Genomic DNA, 25427 nt, shown 5'->3' with positions numbered 1-25427 from the left:
GGCCCATAGTTTTACCAGTGGCTTGGGAATTCAAAGCCTCCCAAATCTCTTCCACAGAGACCGGGGCATCCAAGAAAGCACATTCTTCTTCAGTTAAACTGACCCTCTCCAGGCCAGGGAGTAGCCCTTCATATCCTTCTCCGGAGGGTTCTGGATCTTCAGTAAAAAGGGTTTCATAAAAATGTCTAAAACCCCCCCACAATATCAGATTGAGTTTCACATAACCTGTCTATAATAGCCGATATTCCCATTTCTATCTCCTTTCACCTAATCTGTTTGGCTAGTAGCCTCCCAGTGTTCTTGCTGTAGTCATAGCATTCCAATCTATATTGAAATAATTTAGCAACAACCTATTTGCTAAGATATTGATTAGCTTTGGATTTTAAAATTACTATCTTTTGTTGTACCCCCCCTTTTGGTCAATAGCTGCACCAGTTTCCCCTCTACTAAAGATACTTCCTTAAATAACTCCTGAGTCTCGCTTTGTTTTTGCCTTTGTTGGAATAAGCCAAAGCTGAGTGCTTCGCTCCTGACTCCAGCCTTCAGGGCATCCCATACCATACCATACCATCCTGAGCTGAGCCTCTATTAATCTCTAGGAACTCGGTGATCCGCTTACACATGTGGTCTAGAAACAGTTTTTTATCAAAAGAACAGGATCTGTGAGACTTAAGTGTGCCGGATCTTGGGATCTTAAGGATCAGTGGACTATGGTCGGAGATAACCCTTGGGTATTTCTCCATAAAAGCCTGACTGGCCAAAGTCATAGACACAAAAATGTAATCTAGTTGTACCATTTTCTTATGTGGAGTGGAAAAGAATGTGAAGCCTGTATCCGTAGCCTTACACCTACTCCACACATCTACAAGCCTGTAATCTTTTAGAAGCCGCTAGAGTGGTCTATAAACAGTGGGATTCCTACCTGTATATACTGGGTATGGTTGGCCATCCATCTCTTCAAGGTGGATATTAAAATCTCCACACAGAATAAGAGGGAGATGCCATGATGCCAGTTCTGTGTTTAAAAAAATAAATAAAAAAAATAATAATAATTAAGAATATCCGCCACATCCACATTAGAGCCATAGACCGAGCACAGTGTGAACCAGACATTGCTAAACAGTGGCCAACCGAAAATCCTAGCTTGTTTGTGAGGATAGCCACACCTCAAGATGTCAAACCCTGACATGAACACGCCATGAGCAACAAACTAAGTTCCTTAAACAACCGCCCCTTATCCCAAGAAATGAGTTTGCTGTATACATTCGAAATCGGGTTTCGTAGTCTTCAGGCCTAACGCTACCTTTCTTTGTTTAGCTCTGTCATTGAGACCACAGATATTGATTGTACAAATTCGTAGTTTATTCTCGGTCATTTTCTACCTTATTGATTGCACCCTTTGCAAGCCACCCACCATTGCATATCTACAGTGCTACTTCCATCTCTGTTAAAAAAAAAAAAAAAGGGCCTCCTTGATATTCAATTTGCTATTCTCATCTTCTCATCTTGTGATTAGGTCTGCTGTGTCAAAAACCAATGAACTTGCCTCCCCCAATTCCATCGCCCCTTCTTCACCTTCCCTCCAAGCTCTCCTGCCTCCCTAAACTTCCCCACAACCCTCTTAACCCCCCCCCCCCACATCATCGCTGATTGAAGGCAGATGGACCAACCAGGTCCAATGATGGAGATGCATCCAATTCCAACCTGCAGGATAACTAAATTTGTAGCATCCCGTCAGTGCTGCTGCCACCACTAAAACAAGAAAACACCAATGCAACCTTTGCCACCCCCTCATAAATAACACAAAACTGATAGCCCAGTGCTCATCCAAAATTTAATTTACAGGGTCGTTAGGATAATTAGTCTAGTAACTAAATCCCATAAAGATCCTGTATATTAAATTGTTGAAGACTGCCAAGATGGAGGGAAGGGAGTAGAGTGCACTCCAGGTGATAGTTCAAGCAATTTGGCACCACTGAAGCACTAATAAGATCCTAAGGACCATGAGGAGGTCCCATATATGCATGCCATCACTGAGGAGAGGTCCATTAGGACGCGACTGATGGGCTCTTGGATAAGGCCTTTGTGGAGACACAGCATACTGGACAAAGCAACTGAGCACCTGGTGACCTAGCTGCTAGAGGTGTGGTAGCCTGCACTGGAGGAGCACACACAATTGTGTCCCTGCATTAACTGAGTGGCCTTTGCCCTAGCTGAAACTAAATCAGCAGCTGCGTGATTTGTTTTTTCCCTAGGTGTGACCATCGAGGACAGGTAAGGAACCTTCTTTATAGTGTGCTTAATATATGCTACAGCTGCTGGGTTTGGAGCCTTTATTATATGCAAAAAGACACCTGGCCTGTACGGCCGGCTGTCAACCTGCAGCCTGCACCCGTGACTGTTCCCTGAGCGTACCTGTTTGGAGCACTGGCTGCACTCTTCAAATGACATTGGGTGCAGTGAGAGGGGGCTATTAGTAAAGGCTGACCGCAGTCAAGTGATAATGCATAGATTGAACCCCAGAGTAACTGTAGACCAGAGGAGGGAGCTAGGACATGCTGGTAGGAGACATTGGTCCGGGCCTCTAGGAGGCATCTGCCGCAGCGGGCACAGTCTGTCTTGACTTCACAACTAAAGAGAGAACAATGATTTCAGCTTGCAGGTAATTGTTGGTGCCTTTTGATTAGAGATGGTTTAAAGCTCCAGAGACTGGGCTGAGTGTCCCCACATCAGTGAGCAGGAGGGGAGTGAATCTCTTTGCACATGGCACCTCCCCCACCCCCCACTGTGCACCCAATAGGGTGGAGAACCCATTATGAGATTGGTCTGAATACAGTTCAGAGGAGGGCATACAAGACTTTCTTCTCTGACCCCTCTCATCCTCTCCACTCACTTCCCTGTTGGGTTCAATCCCAGTTATGTATAATGAGAGGCAGAAACACCAAGGAGTGATTACCAGGTCTCACATCACAAGAAGACCAGGGCCATTGCCCTGCAGGTTATCAGTGAATAAGAGAAGATGGCGGTGTGACAGGAGTCTAAAACCCTTTCATCGCAGGAGAAAAACTTACTTTCCTATGTAGTAAATCATCTGGATAAATCACTAAATGTTGTATCTACAGAATCCTAAAAATAGATAAGCTGGCACACAATACAGTTATAAGGTAAAAAAGTTTTAAAAATGTAGACATGTTTGAAGGTATTAAATGGTTATAATATTATTCTTTGGAAATGTTTGAATATGGTAACGGCCATGATATTTTTTTAGAAAAGAATGAGAAGTATAGAGACAGGAGTAAAAGATATCTGATGCATAAAGCAATGCCATTTTTAAACCATTACTTTTAGACACTATTAAATTGTAAAGACTGATTTTTATATGTGATCTGTTAAATCTTGTGAAAGAAACGATCTGTATACTAATGAACTTGTCCTGAAGAAGGTGGGATGAACCAACTGAAAAACCACCGAAACACCATTTCGACAGTTTCTTAGAGTGCACATGAGGGAGTAAGTTTAAGTGATTAGTTTTTTAGAGTGTATATGAGGAAGTACGTTTTTTAAGTGTTGAAATGAATGTTTTTAATGTAATAGATGACTAATTTTAATCATAGGTGAAAGGAATATTAAGTAGTATATACTGCAGAGGTTACATTGTGTATTTATTACAACAATTAAATAAAAAGGACTGAGAAAACAAGAACACATTGAGGTCTAATACAGACATTTTATTCGGAATAGGATTTGGATACAGCTACGAGTTAGTCACTTTTTGCAACATTTGTGTGCCAGCAATATCTTAAGTTTATTGATTTTAGAAGTCTTCCCAAAGGGTAATTTCCTTGATTGTGTAGATCGTTTGATAATACCCAACAAAATGCATTGGGCTCAACAACCACTGGGGGACCAAGGGCCTTGTTTGAAAACATGTCTGAATGCAGTGCATGTCCTCAAACACCTTGGAAATTAAAATGGATTCAATAAAAATATAAAACACACTCCTCGGCTTGGATATTTAAAAAGAAAAAAAAGAAATGAATGCGAGGGTGACCCACAATGGACAGACTGTTGCCACACTTAAATCAGAAGTAAAGACCCTGATACAAGAGATGGATAAAGTGAAGGAAGACAATACTCTGTTTTATGATACCAAAAACAGATTAAGACTGAATGACATCAGATGGTTAGGGGTCCCAAAGAGGGCAGAACGCCTTAGTGCAGAACTCTGAAATCCAAAGGACTCTCAAATTTCTTTTCAGTAGAATGAAGTCACAGTTTGAGGAGTGGTGAGTGAACTGTGGAAAACAAACCTAGGAAGTTGAGCAGGGATTCTCCAGAGAAAAGTTCCTGTTTCAGCAGAGCAACCACGAAGCTGCAATGAAAATGTCTTGAGAGACACATCCTGGCCTTAACAAAGAGCAATGAAGGTTAAACTGAGGTGATAGAAGCTTCTCAAGGCACACAAAGCAGTGATGGAGATGGAGCACAAAGTGAGCTAATTAGCAAAGTGAGCCGCATCACTTAATTAGAAAGTCCGTGGGTTGGAGGGACATGAAGATGTCCCACGTTCTGTATTTCCCGAGCAGGTTGCTGTAGAGGGAGGGGAGGAAACTGAATTCAAAGTAAAAATTTGAATTGGGGGGGGGGGGGTGGTAAATGTTCGAGCAATATTTGCTTTGATGCGTGGGAAGGAGGGAATTTAAGATCTTTTAGGTTTGTTGGTGATGTATGTCAAGGGGATTATTCACACCAATATGGACATTTTACACAAGTTCTCTGATTGAAAAGGTTCTAGGTAACAGGTTCTTTATTATTTGGGGTGAGAGTTCCATAACCCGTCCACATGGTGCAACAGGGTGGGTGGAAAGGGTGGGAAGGGTTAGATTTCAGTTTTTCTTGAGTCTTCTGATGAGATCAGTCACATAATGCTTGCAGCTGAAAACACAACATATGGACGATAGCCCATCTGCAATAGTGAAAAATTACGTTTATGGATGGTTATGACAGCAACACATCAAATGTCCAAGGGCCTTAGCTTTATAATGTGAAATGCAAATAAACTGAATAATAACGTTGAAAGAGAATAGAACACCACAGATTCGAACCGAAAGTGATCCTGTTGCTGGAGACGTACCTAAAGGGCAGCAGTTTCAGTGTACTTGATAAAGGGATGTATAAGTCTATTGCCCATTTGGGGTTCACCTTTATTTCTAGAGGTATTGGCTATCCTCCAAAAAAACAAAAAAAAAGACGACAGCCATTAAGATAGAACATATGTGGACAGATGAGCTGAGTTGCTATACATCAGCAATAGGATTAGGATTTTGGAATGGTGAGATAATAGGCTTGTTATCTGTATATTTAACTTTAGGGCTCTAGAACAGAGCGGTGGAAAGATTAGGGTCCTGGCTGATCAGATTGACAGAAGAGATTCTTGTAAGAGCCATGGTCTGAACCTGATGGTGGATGACCTGGACAGAAATCAGGTGAGCCAAGGGAAGGTGCACATATGCCTAAGGAAATTCTTTGATGGTTTGGGGCTGGCTGATATCTGGTGGGTGATTTCTAGAGACAGGCATTATAACTTTTACTGTGGGGCTTGTAACTATTTCTCATGATTGGACTACCTGATTACAGATTGGACACTTTGATTCACACATGTCGAATTCCTGGTAAGAGGAATTTCAGATCATTCTCCGATTTGGACTTAAATAACTGAGACTGGCTCAGAGATGCTTGGGGATGGAGTATGGATCCTTGGATTCTGCAGGATAAAACTGTTAAAAAGACACTGGGGAAGACAGATTTTGTTATGATGAATAGGGACATGAGCTTTGCCACTGCAGTGTGAGAGGCTTGTAAGGCTGTAATCGGGGGCCAGATTTCCCTTGCTGCAGAGCAAAAAAGATGGTGGGAAGAAATTAAAGTAACAGAAGGTGAGTTCCTTGAATTACAAAAATAACACTTGTTACAGGAAATATGGGACAAGTCACATCACACTGCCTTACTCTCAAAGAGCAGGAGATTTAGGCATTAACTGAAAATGAGGATAGCTGTCTTGCTGTCCAAAAAAAGGTTTATGGTGTGTTTAATAAGGGTAGGAAGCTTCTAGCATGACATGAAAAGAGAAACAAAGGTAATAGACGGGTAGGGAAAATAATAGATCCAGTGGGAGAAAAAGACAATACAGATAATAGAAAAATAAAGTACAGGTATGAGTATTGTGGAGTTTTCTCCAGTTAATGTAAGAAACTACCTTAAAGAAAGCATTGTACCCGTGGGTGAAACCCTGGATTTTCTGGAAGACTTGCACATGGCCAAACTAATGAAAGCATAGGGATGAATTAGGGGCAGAGATATCCCTGGAGAAAATAGTGGAGATTATTTGAATAATGCAGTCCCGGAATGGCCTACACTTGAAGTTACACACAAAATTGGCCAATAAACTGGTGCAGCCTTTGCACGACATGTATATGATGGTGAGAGAAGAAAGCAGACGGTCATATGACCAGAGGATGGCCACCATTGTGGTGATCAAAATCAGGAGAGGCCATTCCTGAATGAGCCTCATATAGGCCAATATCCCTCCTTAATATAGCAACAAAAATCCTGGTGAACTTGAAAGCTGTACAACTGGGAGAGATGAAATGGGAATGATCATTTGTAATATAGCCAGAGATGGAACATCCTTTATCCATATATGGTGTCCTGTAGAATACATGTTGCAAAACCCAACAGTACTTTTCTGCCAAACCTGGCTCAGATCCTTGCAGTTGGTCATTTGATGCCTGTTTGGTCCATTCGTTGTCGGAACAGTCGAGGACTTTGTTTAGAGAGGAAGAAAAGCTTCCTTAGTAAACACAGCACAAAGGACATTAAGAGTGTTGAAGTTCTACCTGGTGTTGAGTCAGCCTGGTGTTGAGTTAGCCCATTAAACCAATGTAACCTGCTTAGCTGTGTGAATAAAGTAACAGTAATATCTGTTTAACATTTGTAGTCCTGTGAGACTAATAAAGGTTATGAATAAAATTTGTACCACCAGTGGCGGACTTTTCCTTAAAGCTCAGTTATTCTTCTGCAGCGTTTGTTGCTCCGATTGGTATTACGTTCAAGAAGTGCAAGTATGTCAAAGATCCAGTGATGTAGAAATAAAAGGTACTTACCTTTTCGAAATAGTTTTCCATCTTTAATATATTTTTTGCAATTTATCAATATCACATTCTTGCTCATGTTCTATTTAGCTCAACTATATTGCTTAACTAAGACTGCATCAGAATGTGATCTAAAGTGGCTGTCAGTTAGAACTCCATTCCCTTCGCGGGGACAGCTCCTAAACTTTTAATGACAGTCCCCGTTTTACTAAGACTTGTTTATTTAAAAATAAGAGTGGATATTATCCGGAGATGATGATGATAAGGAAGATGCCCATGGTGGAGAACAGTTATTACAGGTAAGCAACGTTTACAGTCTCATAATAAACGTTCCTTAACCAGTCGCTAGAGCTGTCTTATTTACTGATCTGCTGTGGTACTGTAGTAGCAAAGCACGATTTTAAGCTAGGAAGTCAATGTTTATAAGCCATGAGCTTTATTAATTTTTTTTTTTTCTTCCATCCCTATCTGGCTTCTCTTTCCTTTCTTTCTACTCTTTTCCTCTCTGTTGATCTTTGTCTCCACTTTTCTTTATTTTACCTTGACGGCGTTGCAGTCGGAGCACTTCAAGACAACATCACAGAAGGTGGCCCGCAAATACTGGTGGAAGAATGCCAAGATGATCGCCATTATCTGTGTGGTGGTCGGAATCATTGTCCTCTTCATTATCCTCTTTGCCACTGGAGCAATCCCGACATAAGTGTTCGCTGGATTTCCCACACCATCTCCTCCTGCCTTAATGTAATGCCTAACATGGGTCCTCTTCAAAGTAATTGCCAATTAAACCAGGAGATCAATATGTCCAGTGTGATTTGCACGCCTCCATTCTGGATATCGCTTAATGCTTAGGGGAACAGATCGGTCTTCCATGTAAATAGACCCTCCTTTGGCTCATAGGCCACTGGTTGACTTGTATGTCAATCTCACTCCAAATCATCTCACTGCAAAGGCTGTTTAGATGCTGATAGATGGGGTGGGGTGGTGGCATGCATGGCATTGCAGCTGACAGTTGTAGATCAAAATTTAAATTTAATATCAGGATAGGAACAACTGACAAAGTTTAGTATCGGGTCTGGAATGGGATTCTAACCACAAATGTCTGGCAGTGCTCAGAATCGTTATCTTGTCAAGCTAAGATGTTCATTGTTTTCTCCAGTGGGTTCTGTAATCTCAATGGAACCCACAGGTGAGTGGCGAAGCCATCAATGAATGAACCTGTGACTGAATTTACATAATAGAGATTAAATGGGTTAGTGTACAAGGAGGGCATGCTTTTATATGTAGTCGGGAGGGAGAGCTAAAGGATGTATTTAATATGCTATTACAGACTGTTCATCTTTTGTGTGCTTTTTGAACGAGAGGGGCCCCTCTGGGCACATGAAGCCCGATTCTTATGTGCTTGTACAGGTTTTCTGTGACTGATGTATAAAAGGATCTTGCCGAGCACTAAACTGTATTGCCTACTCCTTCAAAGAGTGTTCAGATACTAATGGCAATTTAGTCTCTCTCAAGCGGACCTCAAATTATTGAGCTTTTCTTGAGGCACATTTAAGAAGAGGCAGTGAAGGAAGTTGCTCTTGCCAATCCATGCAGTACCTGATTCAAAATGTATCAAGGGTGTAATGTTAACAATGCCCTCTAATTATGCAGCTGATCCAACCGTTGGCATGGCTAGTGATGTGTTGTCTTGGTATGTTCTGTTTTGCTGATCAGAATCCCAGAGAACTCTGCACTAAATGATAAACTAACCACTGAAAGATCCGTAGCTAGGCCTGCTTTACATCTATCATTGAAAGACACCCTCTCTTAGGCCACGGCAAGGTTGGCTAACCAGTGAGTAAGAAGCCCAAATACCCTTCTGCTAGTCGGATGGCCGGTCTGTGAAGCACTCCTAATGATGAACCCCAGCTAGGTTTTCTCTGCACTGGCCATTGAAGAGCAACGAAAGAAGGCTAGATTACCCCTCTCCCCCACCGCATACAGGAAGAGCTCCCTTTTCTTATGGGTGCATCCACTAACTTTGAGCTATTCAGAACGGCTGAACAACTGTGGTGAGAGAGAACTGCCCACCCCCAACATGCACCTGATCTCCTCAGTGGAATATATTTTCAAATAAAAGAAGTATACCAAGTTGCGTTAAAAATCCGAAATAATTTTTGCTAGAAGAATAAAAGTAAACATGTACGAGTGAGGGAGGTGACAATGATAACCAATGCCAAAAACAAATCCGTCCATTTGTTTTTATGCTGCTTAGACATTAACAAAATCACTGAAGTGCATAATATCTTCTAAGGGTAATGGTACGAGACTAGTTACTTTATCAATCTGTAATCCATCACCACTCTGTTCCCCGTAGCAGGCACAGTCAGAAGGGATCCAATATGACTATACTTATATAATGCTTTGTGAGATTTTAGCATCTGTGCCTTGACCTGAAATCTGTGAGCATTACCCTCAAACAATGGCATCATGCAGGCACGCAGGAGGCAGATTAAAAAGTATGCTGTATATGGCCCCTTGGGTACAATCCCAGGGGCAATCAGCAACATAATTTTTGAAAGCAGAGTTAAGTGCCTTTTATTTTTTAGAGATTTATATATAAATATATATTAGTAAATACAAATTTATATAAAACAATGTGAAAAAGAGCAGAACATGTATCAGAAGGGGACGTGCCATTGTAACAACGGTTATTCTTTTTATAGTGGACTATTATATAATGTGATCATTCCATGAATAATGTAGTATTTTAGAAGGAAAAAGATGATTATGACATCTCCCCTTTAGGTTTAGTTGGCGTCCCAGAAGCCCTGCTGTGCCCACAGACCTCAGTTGTGTTCCTCCAGCTGGGCTTGAGTCTGTGCACAGTCTTGCACTGTAAATAAAGCTTTCAGAAAATCGCCTTTGAACGAGATAAAAATTGTGAACTGATTAACAAAAATATTTTTAATTGTGTAAAAGGGGCTGTAATTTAAATAAAGCTGCATTAGAAAAACATGTTTCTATGTCAAAATGTGATTATTCCACTTTTCTACCAAAGATTTCCCAATATACTGCTTTTAGTTTTCACTTTTTTTTTTTTCCTCAGCCTTTTTTCGTCTCATTAATTTCTACTGACTGCACGTGAATACTGAACTGAAAGATTAAATAAAACACTTGTTTCTAAACACAAGCTGAGTTTATTAAAAATAAATCCAGCCAGAGCGGTAATCTTCTGTTGTGCCTCTTGGAACCCCAACACACCAAAGAGCATATTGTATAGTCCGACCCATGGAAGAATCTGTAAGAGAGATGTTACACAAATCAATTATAACATCAAAGACTATTTACCATTGCATAACAAAATCCTTAGATTATAGTTGAGCTCACATTTTAAATGTACAAAACCATAGAAATTAACCTGTTATAGTTAGCCCCCGCCATGCAGTTTTTTCCATCAAAAGTTTTTACTGCAAATATTACATTGATATTATCAATGATAATAACAAAGATGTCATGAGTGCTGTAATTTGTGGGGTAATTAGCAGTGCATGATGAGGATGTGAGTTATAGTTACTTTAGGGCACAAGTTATAGTTACTTGAGAACTCTTAACTATAACAGGTGAATTTCTCTGGTTTTGTACATTTTAAAATGTGAGTCTAACTATAACGCCCCAGTAACCTTTGTTTTTTTTTCAGTGAATTTCAATGTTTTTCCCAACATAAACTAATTTGAGAGTTGGTCGCAAGCCAATCCTGTGCCGTGCATTGCCTTTGGCTGGGGGGTGGGTGGTGTGGTCAGTGGGGAGTTGGCTGCAAGGCATGGCTTGTGGGCAGACCCTGCAGCCAACTTCCCTAACCACCCAACTCCACGCAGCGGAAGTTGGCCATTGCCAGGTCTCTCTGGGTATGAGAATAGGTATGACGGTGTATCTAGGTGTGAGAGTGGCTGGGTGTGAGAGGGTGCATCAGTGTCTTAGTGGGTATGTGAGTGGGTAAGTCATCTGTGTGGGTGCATGTGGGTTTCAGTGGGTGCGTGAGGGTCTGAGTGGGTCTGTGAGTAGGTGCGTGAGTGCCTGAGCATGTCTGTGAGTAGGTGCATAAGGGTCTGAGTAGGTGTATGAGTGGGAGAAAGATTGAAAGAGAAATTGAGTAGGGAGAGATGGAGAGTTTTCTAGGCTTTGATGAATGATCTACTTGGAATGAGAAATTTCTGGACAAATTGGAAAAAAAAAATATTTGTCAGTTAAAAAGAGTGAGATCACCTTTCCGAAGTTTAAAAGATATTAAAGAAGGGAAATGACCATGGACACACCTGGAAAAGAACCCTCAACTTTCAGTGTGAGGGTCTGTGACTTTAACCTTTAGGCCATCGGTGACTCCTTACTACGATTCTTCCAGACATACCAATAACAGTCAACCCACACATGATTGGAAGGAAACGTGAAGGTTTCCTCACTAGCAAGGTTTATCAGTCAAAACACTAGTAAATAAACACACTGCCAGCAATACTAGGATTTGAACCTTTGTCCTCCTGAGTGACAGCACAAGACATTGACCATTAGCCCAGAAGTGACTTTGATGCACTCTGCGTCCAAACCTAACTACAACATTCGTACCAAGCATCTTCTAGTTTGACTCTTTAAAATCATTGTATGGCGAGACGATTGCTGTAACAATCTCCCTCTCTCTCATTCATACTTTTATGGGATGGAAAAGAGAGCAAGAGAGTGACAGGACTGTGGGGGGAGTGTGAAGGCCCTTGCTGTCCTAGCCAGCTCCCCACATCCTGTGGGAGCTGGCAACGCTCCCACAAGGAGGTAGCTGCTTTAAATAGCAGCTCCCTGCCTGTGGGAGAAATGTTTTCATGTGTTCTGCGTGCAGGGAAACGGATGAAAACTTAGTTTTCGGCCAGCAGGAGCTGGTTGACAGTTCCCACTGTTAGAAAGCAGACTTTGTTTGCTTTTGCTAGGTCGGAGCTGTCAGCTCAGGTGCCAGGATCCCTCTGTAATCCTAGCATCAGAGCTAAGGGGTCAAGATGACTCTACCCTGCTACTTACTTATTATAATTTTTTTTTCTAAAGCTAAGTCCCAAGATGTCTGCCAACACTTCCTGGCTTGAAGGGTTGGCAGCTAATCAAAGCTTTCATTTCCCTGCACGAACTCGTCTTTTATCGCAAAGTTGTTGTAGCTAGATATTCAAATGTATTTTCCCTTCAATATCTCCAAAACTACAGAACGGTTTTACACTGAATAAGCGAAGGCACAATCTGCGTACCGAAAGCCAACTTTCTGCAAAATTTGGTGTAATTCAGTCCAGTGGTTCTGGCTGTAGCATTGTTCAAAGGTCCTGTGGGAATTAACATGGGAAATGCAACTTTTTGACCCTCACCCCTGCTCAACAGTTCACCCCAAAACTTCCCATGTGCAACAAGAATCACCGGGGCACATTTCGTGAAGGCTAGTTAAAAAACACTTTTTCTATGGAAACATTGTCTGAACTATATCTAGTGATTTTTTTTTGATTTTTTTAAATATTTTTTATTGATTTTATATTTCAAAATATAGTACAAATTGTTCAATTTGCAACCACAGGATAAACCAATACAATAACTAATATCTAGGTCATTTAACAATCACCCCCCCCCCCCCCCCCCCCCCCAAATATGCACTTCACGGAACACTTCTAGTTTTACAGTATCATTTCTGGCTGCACCCTCCATGGATTTATCCTATATTTATTTTATATAAGCATTCGCTCATGACCAGTGTGGGCTTTGTTTTGTGTGCATAGGTTCTCTGGCTGCCTGAGGAGGGCACCATCCGGATTAGTATATGCAGATATCTACCCTGGGTTTCTGCTCCTCGCGTGTCGCTGGTACTGTGGTGACGAAGGTTTGATGGACTATTATTACTAGAGAGATGGAAAGAAATGATGTGCGTGCGCTGTGGTGCCTAGGTGCCCTATGGGTTTTGTTTCCGTGGCGGGGGGTGCAGGGGGATTTATGTCGTGGTTATCGCGAGTATATGTACCCCAGTTCAAGGAGGCATCTCATCATTTTTGGCCTCCAATTTTGTTACCAACTCCTCCCAAGTGGAGCATCCTGTGTGTTGTCGCCCTTCGCGCACCATTCTTTTTAGTACCTGGTATTCAGTGCGAGCCCAACGTATTATTAGAGAGTACCAGGATTTCAAATCAGGAGCCTTGGAGGCTTTCCAATGCATTGCTATTGATCTTTTGTACATTAAAAAGGCCAAGTCTATAAATTTGTGCAGGTGTCTTTGTTTTTTTGGTCTCTTTCTCAGTCCCAGCAGGCAGGACCCAGGGTCTGCTATTAGTGCAAGTCCCGTTAGCTCAGATACCTCCCCTACCACCTCCGCCCAGGCCGTTTGTATATTAGGGCAATCCTATACCATATGGTAGAAGGGTGCTGACGGTGTTTTGCATCTGGAGCATATTGGTACTGAATCAGGGAACATGCGCTTTATTCTAGCTGGGGAAAGATATGTTTGATGCGTGTAATTGAATTGGGTATATCTAAATCTGGGATTCCTTGACACACCTCGGATGTGGGACAAGGCCTTTGGCCAGTCTGCCAGTGGGATCGGGGTGGGGAGTACTGCATTCCATCTACCCCATGCTTTCCCTGCCTGCGTATCCGGAGTCTTGTTGAGGATTCTATATAGATTGGATATTATTTTTGTTTGGTCACTGTGTTGTAGAAGCTGGTGGAGCACTAGGGAGATCTCTGGTTCCGAAGTGCCTACTCCCCATATTTTTCTAATTTCGTGACATACGGCGTGATGTCAGGAACTGACCCGGATTCATCTCCGTAACGGCCTGGAGAGCCTCGAACGTCATTAATTTGCCGTCTTCAAAGCAATCTCCTACTGTCTGTATTCCTGCTTCACTCCACAGCTTTGCAGCTTGCATTCCAGCTGCAGTCCCCGCCAATAGATAATTTAGCTGTATGTGTGGAGAGTAAGGAAGCTTATCCGCTCCTTTTTGCACATATTTAGCCCAACACGCATGCGCGGCTGTAAGCAAAGGGTTGACCAGTACCACTTTGGGGGGCTTAGACGTCAGCCAGTTTATAAGGGGGGTCCCGTTCTGCCGAGGCTCTAAGCTCATGGGTTCCGCTTGCTCTGGTCTGTGGATCCAGTATTGGACCCACTGAAGTTGTGCGGCTGCATAGTATCTTTCAAAATTCGGAGTTCCCAGGCCACCATTATCCAGCGGACATTGCAATGTAGTTAGCGCCACTCGTGCTCTGCTACCTCCCCAAATGAGCTGCAGTAGTGCTGTGTTTAAATTGCCGAAGAAACATTTGGGAATAGTTATCGGCAGGGCCGCAAAATAATATAGGAGCCTAGGTAGAATCAGCATATTGGCAATCGCCACCTTGCCGGGTGGCGAGAGCGGGAGCTTGTTCCAGAATTGTAGGGAGCCTTTTATGGAAGTTAGCGCCCTCCCCAGGTTCCCGTCTCTTAAGTCTTCTATGACATGATATATGTTTATCCCAAGATATTTAAATGTTGTCGGGCACCACTTTAGGTGCCCTACCTCTGGGGATCATGATTATTGGGGGCCCTTTTTGCCAGGGGGAACACACAGGACTTCTCCCAGTTTACCACAAGGCCAGACAGGCCTCCAAATTCAGCCAATAAAGATATTACAGGTGGGATAGTTGCACAGCCGTTCCTGATATATATCAAAGCATCATCTGCATATAATGAAATCGTGTGATATAACCCATTCCTAATAATTCCCCATTCGTGTTCCATGAGGCGTACTTTTGCCGCTAACGGTTCCATTGCTATGGCAAACAATAGCGGGGATAGGGGACATCCCTGCCGTGTCCCCCTGGAGATCGGGAAACTATCAGAAATCACCCCGCCGACTTCACCCTCGCACTTGGGTTAGAATACAATGTCCGGACCCAGCGAATGTAATTAGGGCCTATTCCCATACGGGCCATCGTGGCCATCAGGAAGTCCCATTCCAGCGTATCAAAGGCCTTTTCTATGTCTAGTGAAAGCACCATTTCCTCTTGTGCAATCTTGGGGGTGTCTCCTATTATACTCAGCAATCTGCGAATATTTAGAAAGGTGTTACGCTTTGGGATGAAGCCATTTTGATCTGCGTGGATCAATAGGTGCATGAGGGGAGCTAACCTATTAGCTAATATTTTGCCTAGTATTTTTCAGTCTGTATTTAACAGCGATAATGATCTATAAGATTTAACATCCGTATGGTCTCGGCCCTGTTTAGGAAGTACCACTATCATAGCTTCCCTTTGAGATATAGGTAAGCTTTCTTTAGTCCACGCCTCTTGGAACACTCCTAGCAGATGGGATTTCAGGCTGGGTAGATAGGCTTTATAATATTCAGAGGGGAGGCCGTCTGCACCCTGCGCTTTGTTCCTGGGCAGCTGTGCAAGGGCTAGCTCTATTTCTTCTGTTGTTATGGGGGTTTCGATTCCATCTCTATCTGTTTGTGATAGTTGGGGTAGGAGGGAGTCCGCCAGAAAAGCCTCAAGTTGTGTAGCTGTGCACGAGGTACGTTTAGTGTATAAGTTTGAGTAGTAATTCCTAAACGTCTCGTTTATTTCTACTTGTGTAGTAGCCATCTCATGCGCGCCCACCCGGATGGCACCTATCGGAGCTTGCTGTCTATCTTCGCGGAGTAGCCATGCTAGCATTCTACTTGATCTATCACCTTCCATTTGCAACCTAGTTAAGGGATAGTTGTAGTCGTGACAGCGGAGCCTGCTATCTGCATCATTATATTTTGAGCGCTTTTCTTTGAGGACAGTGCTAGAGATTTCCCCCAGTGCTACCGCTTTTTCCGCAATCCTTAGCTCCTTCTCTAGTTTGCTAATTTCCGCCTGTAAAGAGCATCTCACTCCACACGTAGTGGACATACATACTCCATGTGTTACTACCTTGTGGGCATCCCATTCTATCGCCCGAGTTGTTGCAGACATAGCGTTTATTTCCCAATATTGGCCTATAGATTTCCCCAATGTTGCGGCAAATGCTTGATCTTGTAGAGCCTCCGCCTGGAATCTCCAAGTGGGGATTGCCTGACGTGTCCTGCCCCAATTTAGTGTTACTCTCAGAGGCGCATGATCCGAGACTGTCTTTGCTAAGTATTCAGATTCACTGATCAGTGCCCCTATTTTGCGGGTACCCCATACAATGTCTATTCTAGTGTGGGTGTTATGCTGGACCGAGTAGAATGAATATTCTTTTTGCTCTGGGTGGCCTAAACGCCATACGTCATGAAGTCCCATAACATTTGCCCATTCCTGCAGGGTACTTACGGGCTTCCTACTAGTTGGTGCGCTCGAGTGGGCACTGGTTCTGTCCAATGCTGCTGATGGGGTACTATTGAAATCACCGCCCCAGATGGCTAATGGCATGGGGTGGGACAGCAACGTTGGGGTGAGAGTGGTAAGAAAGCCTGTGATGCCACTGTTTGGGGCGTATACCCCGACCACTGCCATTTGTCTGCCGTCTAGTCTGCCCTCTACTACTACGTACCTCCCACCCTGGTCTATCTTGTGTTATGACATGAGGAATGGAATTCCTGCCGCTATCCAGATCAACACCCCCCTTGCAAAGGCCGAGTATGTTGTGCCTATCAACTGGCCTCCCCATTTCGTGCGCAGGTCGCGTAGATCCCCCTCTAGCATGTGTGTCTCTTGCAAGATAGCGATATGCACTCCTAGTCTTTTAAGTCGAGTGTACACTCTAGCCCGTTTGCTCAGCGCCCTAAGACCCCTGATATTCCATGTTAATATAATATACTGGTTTTTAGTATTATTTCTGGAACACATCATATGGGGTTCTGAGGATGTGTTTCTGTGTTGTGGGTCTGGGCTTTAGTGCTGGCCCTCCTGGTCTCTGCCTTTCTGTAGCTGATATTTAAATATAGCGGGTGCAGGTATATATTATGTGCATTAAGTAATTCCGGTCCTTGCATTTCTACTACACTGTTAATCCCCACCCCCCTATTTAAACCCCCTATACTACTTACAACTTCAGTGAAACTACAAAACTTAAAAATGTGTAAAATAACTCTAATCCGGTTGGATTTGCATAGTGGGATTCTCATATCGTACAGATGTGGCTCTTGTAAGGGGCTCACATCGTGCCGCAGACTGTCTGCCAATATCTTCAGGCGCCCCCCCTTGGCATAAGTCTGTTCCTTCTGGCCCCGCCCATCCGTCATATACCACCTTCTTATGCCCCCCCATCACTTAGCTTAGCGTTTATATCAAAGATGCATATTGTTGAAGGCACTTTGTCCCCACGTCTCGGCAATGCCGCAAAGTCTCTGCAAATTTTCAAGTTACAAGCATCCTCCCTGGTAGTCTCTCTGGGCCTGTACGAATAGTTTAAAGTTCGTCAGCAGTTCTTGGGGTGACCTTTGGCCCGCCTAGTTCTCCTGTTACCGTGGATACGGAGCTAGCGGGGTCTGAGTCCGATCCCAGCTCTGGAAGACCTCTAGCAATTGTACTGTGACTTTGCATGTGTAACGGCGTCTCTTTTAGCACTTTAGCTCTTTCCTCTGCTGCTTGCCAGTCATTAGGCTGGCTTCTGGTGCGCCTTTTGGATCGCTTCCTTGCAGCGGGGTTTTTGCCATTTCTCGTCCCCCTCATCGTCCTCCCGGGGATGTGCAAGGCCCTTGGCGTGGAGCCATGTCGAGGCATCTTCGGGGTTGGTGAATATATGGGTACGGTCCTCCATCATTACCCTTAGCTTGGCTGGGAAGAGCAAGGCATATTTTATGTTATGTTCCCGTAAGCGTTGCTTGATTTTAACAAAAGAATTGCGTTGGTTCTGCACCTCTTGCGTAAAGTCTGGGTAAGCGTTAATGTTCGAGTCTTCGTACTTGAACGGGCCCTTGCAACAATTCCGCAGTAATATTGCGTCTCGATCTCTGTAGTTCAAAAACCTGGCAATCAATGGCCTGGGGGGACTGGCCGGGGGCCGGAGGTCTGCCCGGGATTCTGTAAGCCCTTTCAACTGAGAAAAACTTGGATGGAGCCCCATTTAACACCTCCTTGAATAGCCACTGCTCTAGGGAAATTTCTGATTCCGGTTGACGCATACTTTCCGGAAAGCCCAGAAACCTCACGTTATTTCGGCGCGCCCTGCTCTCCATTTCCTCCGATCTTCTCCAAAGTATCTTCAGCTCCTCATCCATGCGCTGAATCTGTTTTTGGTTCCCTTGTGCTATTGGAGTTAGGTCGGCTATTTCAGCGTCAGTTGTTTTCACTTTTTCAGCTAGGCTTCGATGATCGTAATAGATTCAAGTCTTGCGCGACTGCATCGATTCTGCCTTCCAAAGATGACTTAGTGTCCAGTATTGCCTGCAATACTTTCTCGAACTGAGCAGAGTGCGCAAGAAGTGTGCTTTCCAGTGACTGTAGGGATGGGCCAGATTGTTGGTCGGTGGGCGTTATCGCTTGAGTGGTTCGGTCTGGGTTCTTGGCTGATTTGGCTCTGCCGGCCATTTTGGCTGTTCTGAGATTACCTCCCGATCTGCAGTAATTTCGCACTTTTAATCTTCCTGATTCGTTGTTTTGGACTTTTACTGAGAGGCCTGGGTGTGGAGTGCACATCTGGGGTTGAGAGCGTGAGATTGGCCAGCAAAGCAAGGGGACAATTTAGCCTTATTCTAGCTTATTATGGCATGGATATTCAATGACAAATGCTGCAGTCATTAACGGATTCAATGTTTCAGCGTTGAGTTCTTGTGGGGCTGTCCTCCGGGCCCACTGAAGTATGTGAAGGGTGTAAAAGCTGGGGGGGAACACTCGCTTCCTCCTGTGTAATGGAAGGGCTCGGTGCCAGAGGCTCCCTCAGATAGAGGGGAGAGGTGCTTGATGACCGGGAGAGGTGGCGACACGCGGGAGAGATCGCGGATCAGGGCGATCACCGGGTGCCGCAGATAGGCTTTATGCAACTAGGGACAGTCGCAGCAGGGACCCACTGCAGGGGAGTCTAGGGCAGGCCACACGCCCGTGGTCCAACCCAGCCGTCCATTCTGTGCTGGTTGATTAGTCTGAACTCACAGGAGCACGCGGTCCACATCAATCTTGCCCTCTTGCGTTAATGGAGAGGTGAGGTGGGGGGGGGGGGGTGCCCGGCGTTCCAGGAGTTTTTCCCCACAGCTTAGTTTAGGTGTCCCCCCCCCCCCCCCCCCTCGCATGTACCCTCCTCACCTCGTTCCTTAGACTCTGCACCGGAAACCCCTGCAGCCTGCGGGCCACCGCTGCTGTGCGTCTTCTTTGCCGGGCTGGAGTGCCCCTTCTTTGTTCCTCTGCAGCTTGTACACGCGGCTACTGCCGCGGCTAAATTCAAAATGGCGCCTCTGCCCCTCTGGCCGACACTAGCTTCACGCGCCCCGGGGCGCCCAGCAAGATCCGCCGTGCGGTCCGCTCCCGGCCGCGGTTCTTCAGCCCCCCCGGCCACGATCAGGCCCGGAAGCAGGAGGCGGCCGCGCCAGGCAAGGGCAAGATCGGGGCCGCAGTCGCAGCTCCTCCCTCTTGGCGCCGCACCCGGCGCGGACTCGCGAGTCCCAGCCCCGCTTCGCCCACGCACCGAGGGGCGCTTGCGGCTCAAGCTGGGCGCCCCAGTCTCCCCCGGACGAGCCGCCGTCCCGGCCAACGCAAACCAGGCCGCGGGGGGCGCCTTTCAGGATATTATGAGCTAGCCGGGAACGGAGCGCTCTGATCAAGCGACCGTCCCGGCTGCCATTTTGGCTCCTCCCCCCAACTATATCTAGTGATGACCGCCACTAGGTAATATATATATCTCCTAGCAGGTAAAACAGCTGGTGCTCCCTCTACAGGTGTTACCCTCAGGTCAGAGATAGAAAGATTGAAATCTGGCAGCGCAGCCCGAGCCCTTTCATCTTTTGGGGTCCGTTGAATGAGTTCCTATATCCTATAAAGTGTATTCCTGTGTAACCTTTAGGTCGGAGGTAGAAGTCTGTTGGGGCTTAGCCTTTCATCCTTTTAGACGTTATTAAAGGATTTCCATCGACTAACAGTATGGAGTGTTATTTAGCATGGTACGAAATAGCAAAATCTGCCTTCACAAGTGCTGTATAAAATCAAACATTTAACGTACGTACGTACGTGTGTGTGTGTGTGTGTGTGTGCGCGCACATATGTTTTTATGGTGACAGATAGCTATATATCCTTAAATATATGAAGCATCTGAACCAATAGGCCATATTACATATCTATGTATAAAATACATACAAGTAAAAATATGGTTTAAACCATGAATATATGAAGCATTTTAACCAGTAGGCCAGATTACATTTTGAGCGAGAGTTCCTTGTGCTAAATGCCCAGGGCTGTGGTCTCTGTGTGAGCTGCAGGTCTCGTTTTGTGATCCTTCAGGGTCAACTCTGCCTTTCATCCTTCCTGAAATAGAGAGCTTGAGTGCTATTGTTGAGAACAGGCTTACAACAGAGCATTTATGAAAAGGCAGCCTAAACTCATAGATCTGCTTGGGTGGGTGTGATCATGGCTCATAGCCTGAGTGATAGGTGTGGTAGTTGACTGTCTACTAATGAATGTGTTGTTTATTCCAGAGTGTTGCAGATGTTAATACTTAGTGAGCAGGTTTATTACAATAGTCTGACATGCCCACCACCCTTAAGAAGTTTACAGGTAAATATATGTTTAAAATGTACATTGAATTCAAAGTTTATTCATTTATTGAAGCTGTGCGTTCAATTTAATCATGGGCTAGTGGGGGAGGAATGAGCATCTTTTTGCCAATCCAAAGTACTCTCATTGAGTAACTGCCTGTCCTTCATCGGTTTGTTGCACGTGCCGTGCACATCTTTGCTGTTGTACTGTATAGCGCTGATGTCTTCTCGTTCAGACCTGTCCCAGTGAATCTGCATATACAAATGGTGTTTCTGGGCGCTACAATACCCTCAAAGTATTGTGACGGTGTAGGAACGCCATCCAGATGCACTCCATGTGAGCACTACTTTGGGCTGCAGTGCTGTTTGTATGAAAACCGTGAAGGGATATGTACTAGGAAAGCAGTTGTTTGGTACCAGTGGCATTTCGTCCACATGGGAAGGCTGAAAATCTCAGCGGACTCCAGGTTCCAAACTCCGCAAAAGCCGTTTAACCCACTGAGCGATTGTGCGAGGTGAGAAGGCAGAGGAAGTGAACAGGTGGAAGCTCCACACACTGTTCCTGGGTCAGAATCTGTGCTTCACAGGTGGCTCCCAGAACACGGATGCAAATGCTTAAACCACTGCGATATTTTGCGATATAGGGGTGTCAAAAACCCAGGGAATGAGTGGAGGGGACATAAGTCCTATCAAATCTTTCTGGGCTTTATAAAACAATATGCATCACAGTGGCCTCACTTACCCATCACGATTGTTATTTGGCCCTCTGCACTCTAGTCTTTATTTGCACTATTATGTTTGAAAAGTCGTATTACAGAAGATAATGCACATTCCCTCCCCCGCCCCCCGCAAAAAAAAAAAAAAAAAACACTACATTTGGCACGGCCCCTTTTAAGTGCATTTCTTCTCCTCCTCACTATTGACTGACCATATTTTTTTTTCTTCCTAAAAGACCTGTAGTGCTAACCTTCTCTCCCACCACCTTGTTTTGTGTAACTGGAGGGGGGGGGGGGGGGGGGGAAACTACGAGAAGGGAGGAAAGGAGTTGGCAGGAGGGAAGCATGGAGTCAGGAGCAGGAGGAAGGAGTATTTGGGGGCAGTGCCATAAAGGTCCCAGCACGGTAGAAATGGCTGCCAACATGTACAGGGTCCGAGGTAAGAGGCACGGCAGATAGACCAATTCTTGCCGTATTAGCGTGTGCTTTGCAGCAATGTAGATCTTTCCTGTTCTAGGCACAATCTCGTCAACCCGTGCCCTTGCTGTTTTCATGCATGGTAACCAGGGGTTCTCCTTGCAGCCATGTCTGTATTAACAGGAAAAGCATGCATACATCTGTAGAGTTGAGGAGGAGCAGCAATATTCCTCTTAATGTTTAGTGCAATTGCATGCGATTGAAATGTTTTTAAAAAAAATATATATTTTTTTCCTATCTACATGCAAGGCAATGTGACTCACTTTGTGAGGGCTTCTGGACACTGAGCATGTTTTACAGCACCCCGCTGACCAGGGGTTGTGTTTAGGAGCAGAGGTGAGGAAGGATCCTAGGTAAAATCGATAGACTATAGGAGGAAGCGGCGAGTGAGTGCTGCTTGTATTGGATTTCAAAGGATCTCCCACACTAGTTTTCAATCCCCCTTGAAAGACCATGCTTGAAGACAAAGCGTGGCGTGCTGCAGGGATCCCTGTGCAAACATAAAGTAGTTTAACAAACGTACAAATGCTAACCAGTGGAAAGACATTGTACATGGTTAGGGCATTCGGGGAGGGATAAACACAAAAGGAGGCATTACAAATACATGTCATAAACAAATAGAAAGATTAGGAGAGTGACAATGGAACCAGATAACCGCAAGCCTGCGGGTGGCTTAAAGCCCACAGAGAGAATACAGCATGGCGAGAGACCACGCATGCATGTTGCCTAGGCTCAACCTAAAAATGGAGTAAGACTATACCCACTATAAGCTAGGTGGCACTCAAACCCCACAATATTCCACAAGCAGATCATTAAATCAGAATAGAGCGAATAGTAGGTAGTATCATGTCAAATACTTTATTCTGCAAGAAATTACAATGCAACCTTTCCTTGTCTGATTTTAAATCTGGGGCTTGAGCTTCTATCTTGCCTAGGTTTCATTAAGATGAAGGGATATTTGGTACGATAGAGTTTCTTAAACAAATAATTTGACTTTGGGTGATACATTTTGATAGACTTACATTTTATACCATTCATTTTCAAAGAGATTCAAATTCACTTGAAACTGCCTGCACTCCATTATTAATCTTTGTTTTGTTTGGGAAACACATTTTCTCAAACATCTGTTTAAAGTGTCTTCCTTGTTGAAATACTGTATATCTTCTTATACTCGGACCTCTTCGGATTCAAATCCTGTGAACCAAGACACACTTAGGATATTCTTTAGTACTATTAACCCTTTCATTGATGTTTCAGATAACATTGCGCAAAAGCCTCTTTATTAGATGGCCACCCTCGATTTACCTGTACATAAGATAGGTTGCCAGCAAGAGTGGTATGCTTTGTCTCTAATGTTCACAGAAACATACACACTCTTACATGCTGATCCTTTCTTGGAACATCAGCTGTTTTATTATAAAAAGCACTACTTTGACCCATGTACATTAGAGGGAGATGCCAGCGACATGACCATGCCTGTATGCTGATTGCTTCCCTGCAGCTGCTTATGTAGACTACAGGCCTCTTACTCGGGTATGAAGGATGATGTCTCGCCAGGGGCACCTGAAGGGCAGAATTAGAGCTTAACATGTTGTGCTCTAACACATTCTAGGTAGGAATTATTCTAAAACAACCGCAGTGACAATATGGTAGCGTTATTTTTATGTTTTACTCTCCTGGTCACAATTTTAATCCTGTCATGCTTCATCGTCCTAGTTATTGCAATACATGCTTTATTATCTAAGATGCAGCTGCTTCAATAAAACCTTATTGAACTATACTCTGCCTCTGATTGTCCTTGCATATGTGTGACTAATGTAACTGAGAGAAACGGACGAGATCTGAGTGACCATGATTTCCCTGAGGAGTCATTAGTGTCATGCGTTCAGTTGCCCAGTCATCCCTGCTCTTGGGTGGAGATGAGGCACTGCTAGTTAGCTGGAATTAGGCCAACAGGTGTCACCTGTAGTGGGTTCATACTCAGTCCCCCACAGTACAAGTGATTCTGCCAGCCAAATCCAGTGGACTCATTAGGATAATGAGAAACTACGCAACATGGCACCGCCAACGTTTGGTCAGGCACTAATTTTTGGGTCTTCCGGAGTATCTCTGTCTCACTACATGCAAAGACACCTCAGTACTATATACGGAGACATCTGTGATATTGAGGATTTTCCTCCTCAGCTAAGTAGGGAGTAACTAACTAACGCTGTAGGTTGTTCAAGCTTGAACTCTAAAAGGATAATCCTCATTTGGTGTGCTGATCTCTGAACAAAATTAACCATTCATCTTGGCGAACCCGCAACGGGTAGCAATTGCAGTCAATATGCGACCACCCCTTACTGCACAACTATTGACACATGGCCTAACGGCCTAGGGGGGGGTCCTGTTACATGTGTTAAGGCTCATCCAGCCTATAGAATAGAACTTTTCTATTCGTGGGTTCCATATCCAGCAGCTGATGGGAACACAAATACATTTCATTACTATACACCTTAAAAAAATACCTGCACAATATAAAGCATATGCATTTCTAGAAATACCACTATCTTATCAAGAACATAATAATTGGCTTGATGGAACCCTACCACATACAATTCTACACGTTAGGTTATGTCCTCTAAGTAATGATGGTCCTTCCTTGCTTTTATTGCCCACATATACACTGCACCCTGATGCAACCACCTTGATGGTAGCACAAGTCCGTCGCTATCAGGGAGACGAGATCCTCGGGGCCTGCGCGAGTTCTCAACATGTCCACCACTAGACCGCTCCAAAGCCCCAATAGATATACCACAGAGCCTGAGAGAGTCCAAGTGGGGGAAAAGGGGATTAGGTAGGGAACTGCTGGGAAGGAGACCTGTAGGAAGCAAGAGGTTAAACAACACAATGTCAAGATATAATCACATTGACTTTCAATAGACTATGGTTCTAAGAGTTCTTATACTGTAATCATGGATAACCTAAGAAATGACTAACTAGACCTCAAGAAATCTAGATACCTGGAAAAATCAAGAATGGGTTAATACAATGTGTCATGTGATCTTTTCAGGAAATATCACATACTGTCTAGAATATAAGAACCTTCTTCAATAATATTTCAGAATAAATTTTGATTTTCACATGAGGACAAAGGCTATCTGAACATTCCCTGTAAACAGGAAATGTACTAGGAACTTAATATGCACAAAGAATGTCACACTTTGAATTAAGCGTTTCAAAGAAATCCAAAAGGTCAGGATAAATGGGTGCACCTCAACAAACACGGCACACCAAAGTTTTCAATGTCATGAAATAATCGCTCACACTGCCGATCTAAAAGCCAAGCGTTTTATTCCAGGGTTGAATCGCGCACACTGTTGCCGATTCTAAATATACAATGTAAATGTCAGGAAATTATCGCGCACAATGCCGATCCAAAAGCC

The 25427-nt window shown here is 44.1% G+C and overlaps 1 protein-coding gene across 1 annotated transcript in view; it reads left to right on the top strand.

The window, feature by feature from the left end:
- Positions 1–10148, top strand: part of VAMP8 (vesicle associated membrane protein 8) — a 102725-nt gene extending 92577 nt beyond the window's left edge. Inside the window, exon 3 of the mRNA XM_069214368.1 lies at positions 7708–10148. Within this exon, the coding sequence (XP_069070469.1) occupies positions 7708–7851 (144 nt within the window). The 3' untranslated portion in view covers positions 7852–10148. The remainder of the gene's footprint in view (positions 1–7707) is intronic.
- Positions 10149–25427: the final 15279 nt, after the last annotated feature.

This window comes from Pleurodeles waltl, chromosome 11 (genome assembly GCF_031143425.1).
Source record: "Pleurodeles waltl isolate 20211129_DDA chromosome 11, aPleWal1.hap1.20221129, whole genome shotgun sequence".
NCBI classification, from domain to species: domain Eukaryota; kingdom Metazoa; phylum Chordata; class Amphibia; order Caudata; family Salamandridae; genus Pleurodeles; species Pleurodeles waltl.
Note: the sequence above shows the minus strand (reverse complement) of the source record. Positions and strands in the feature narration are given on the sequence as shown.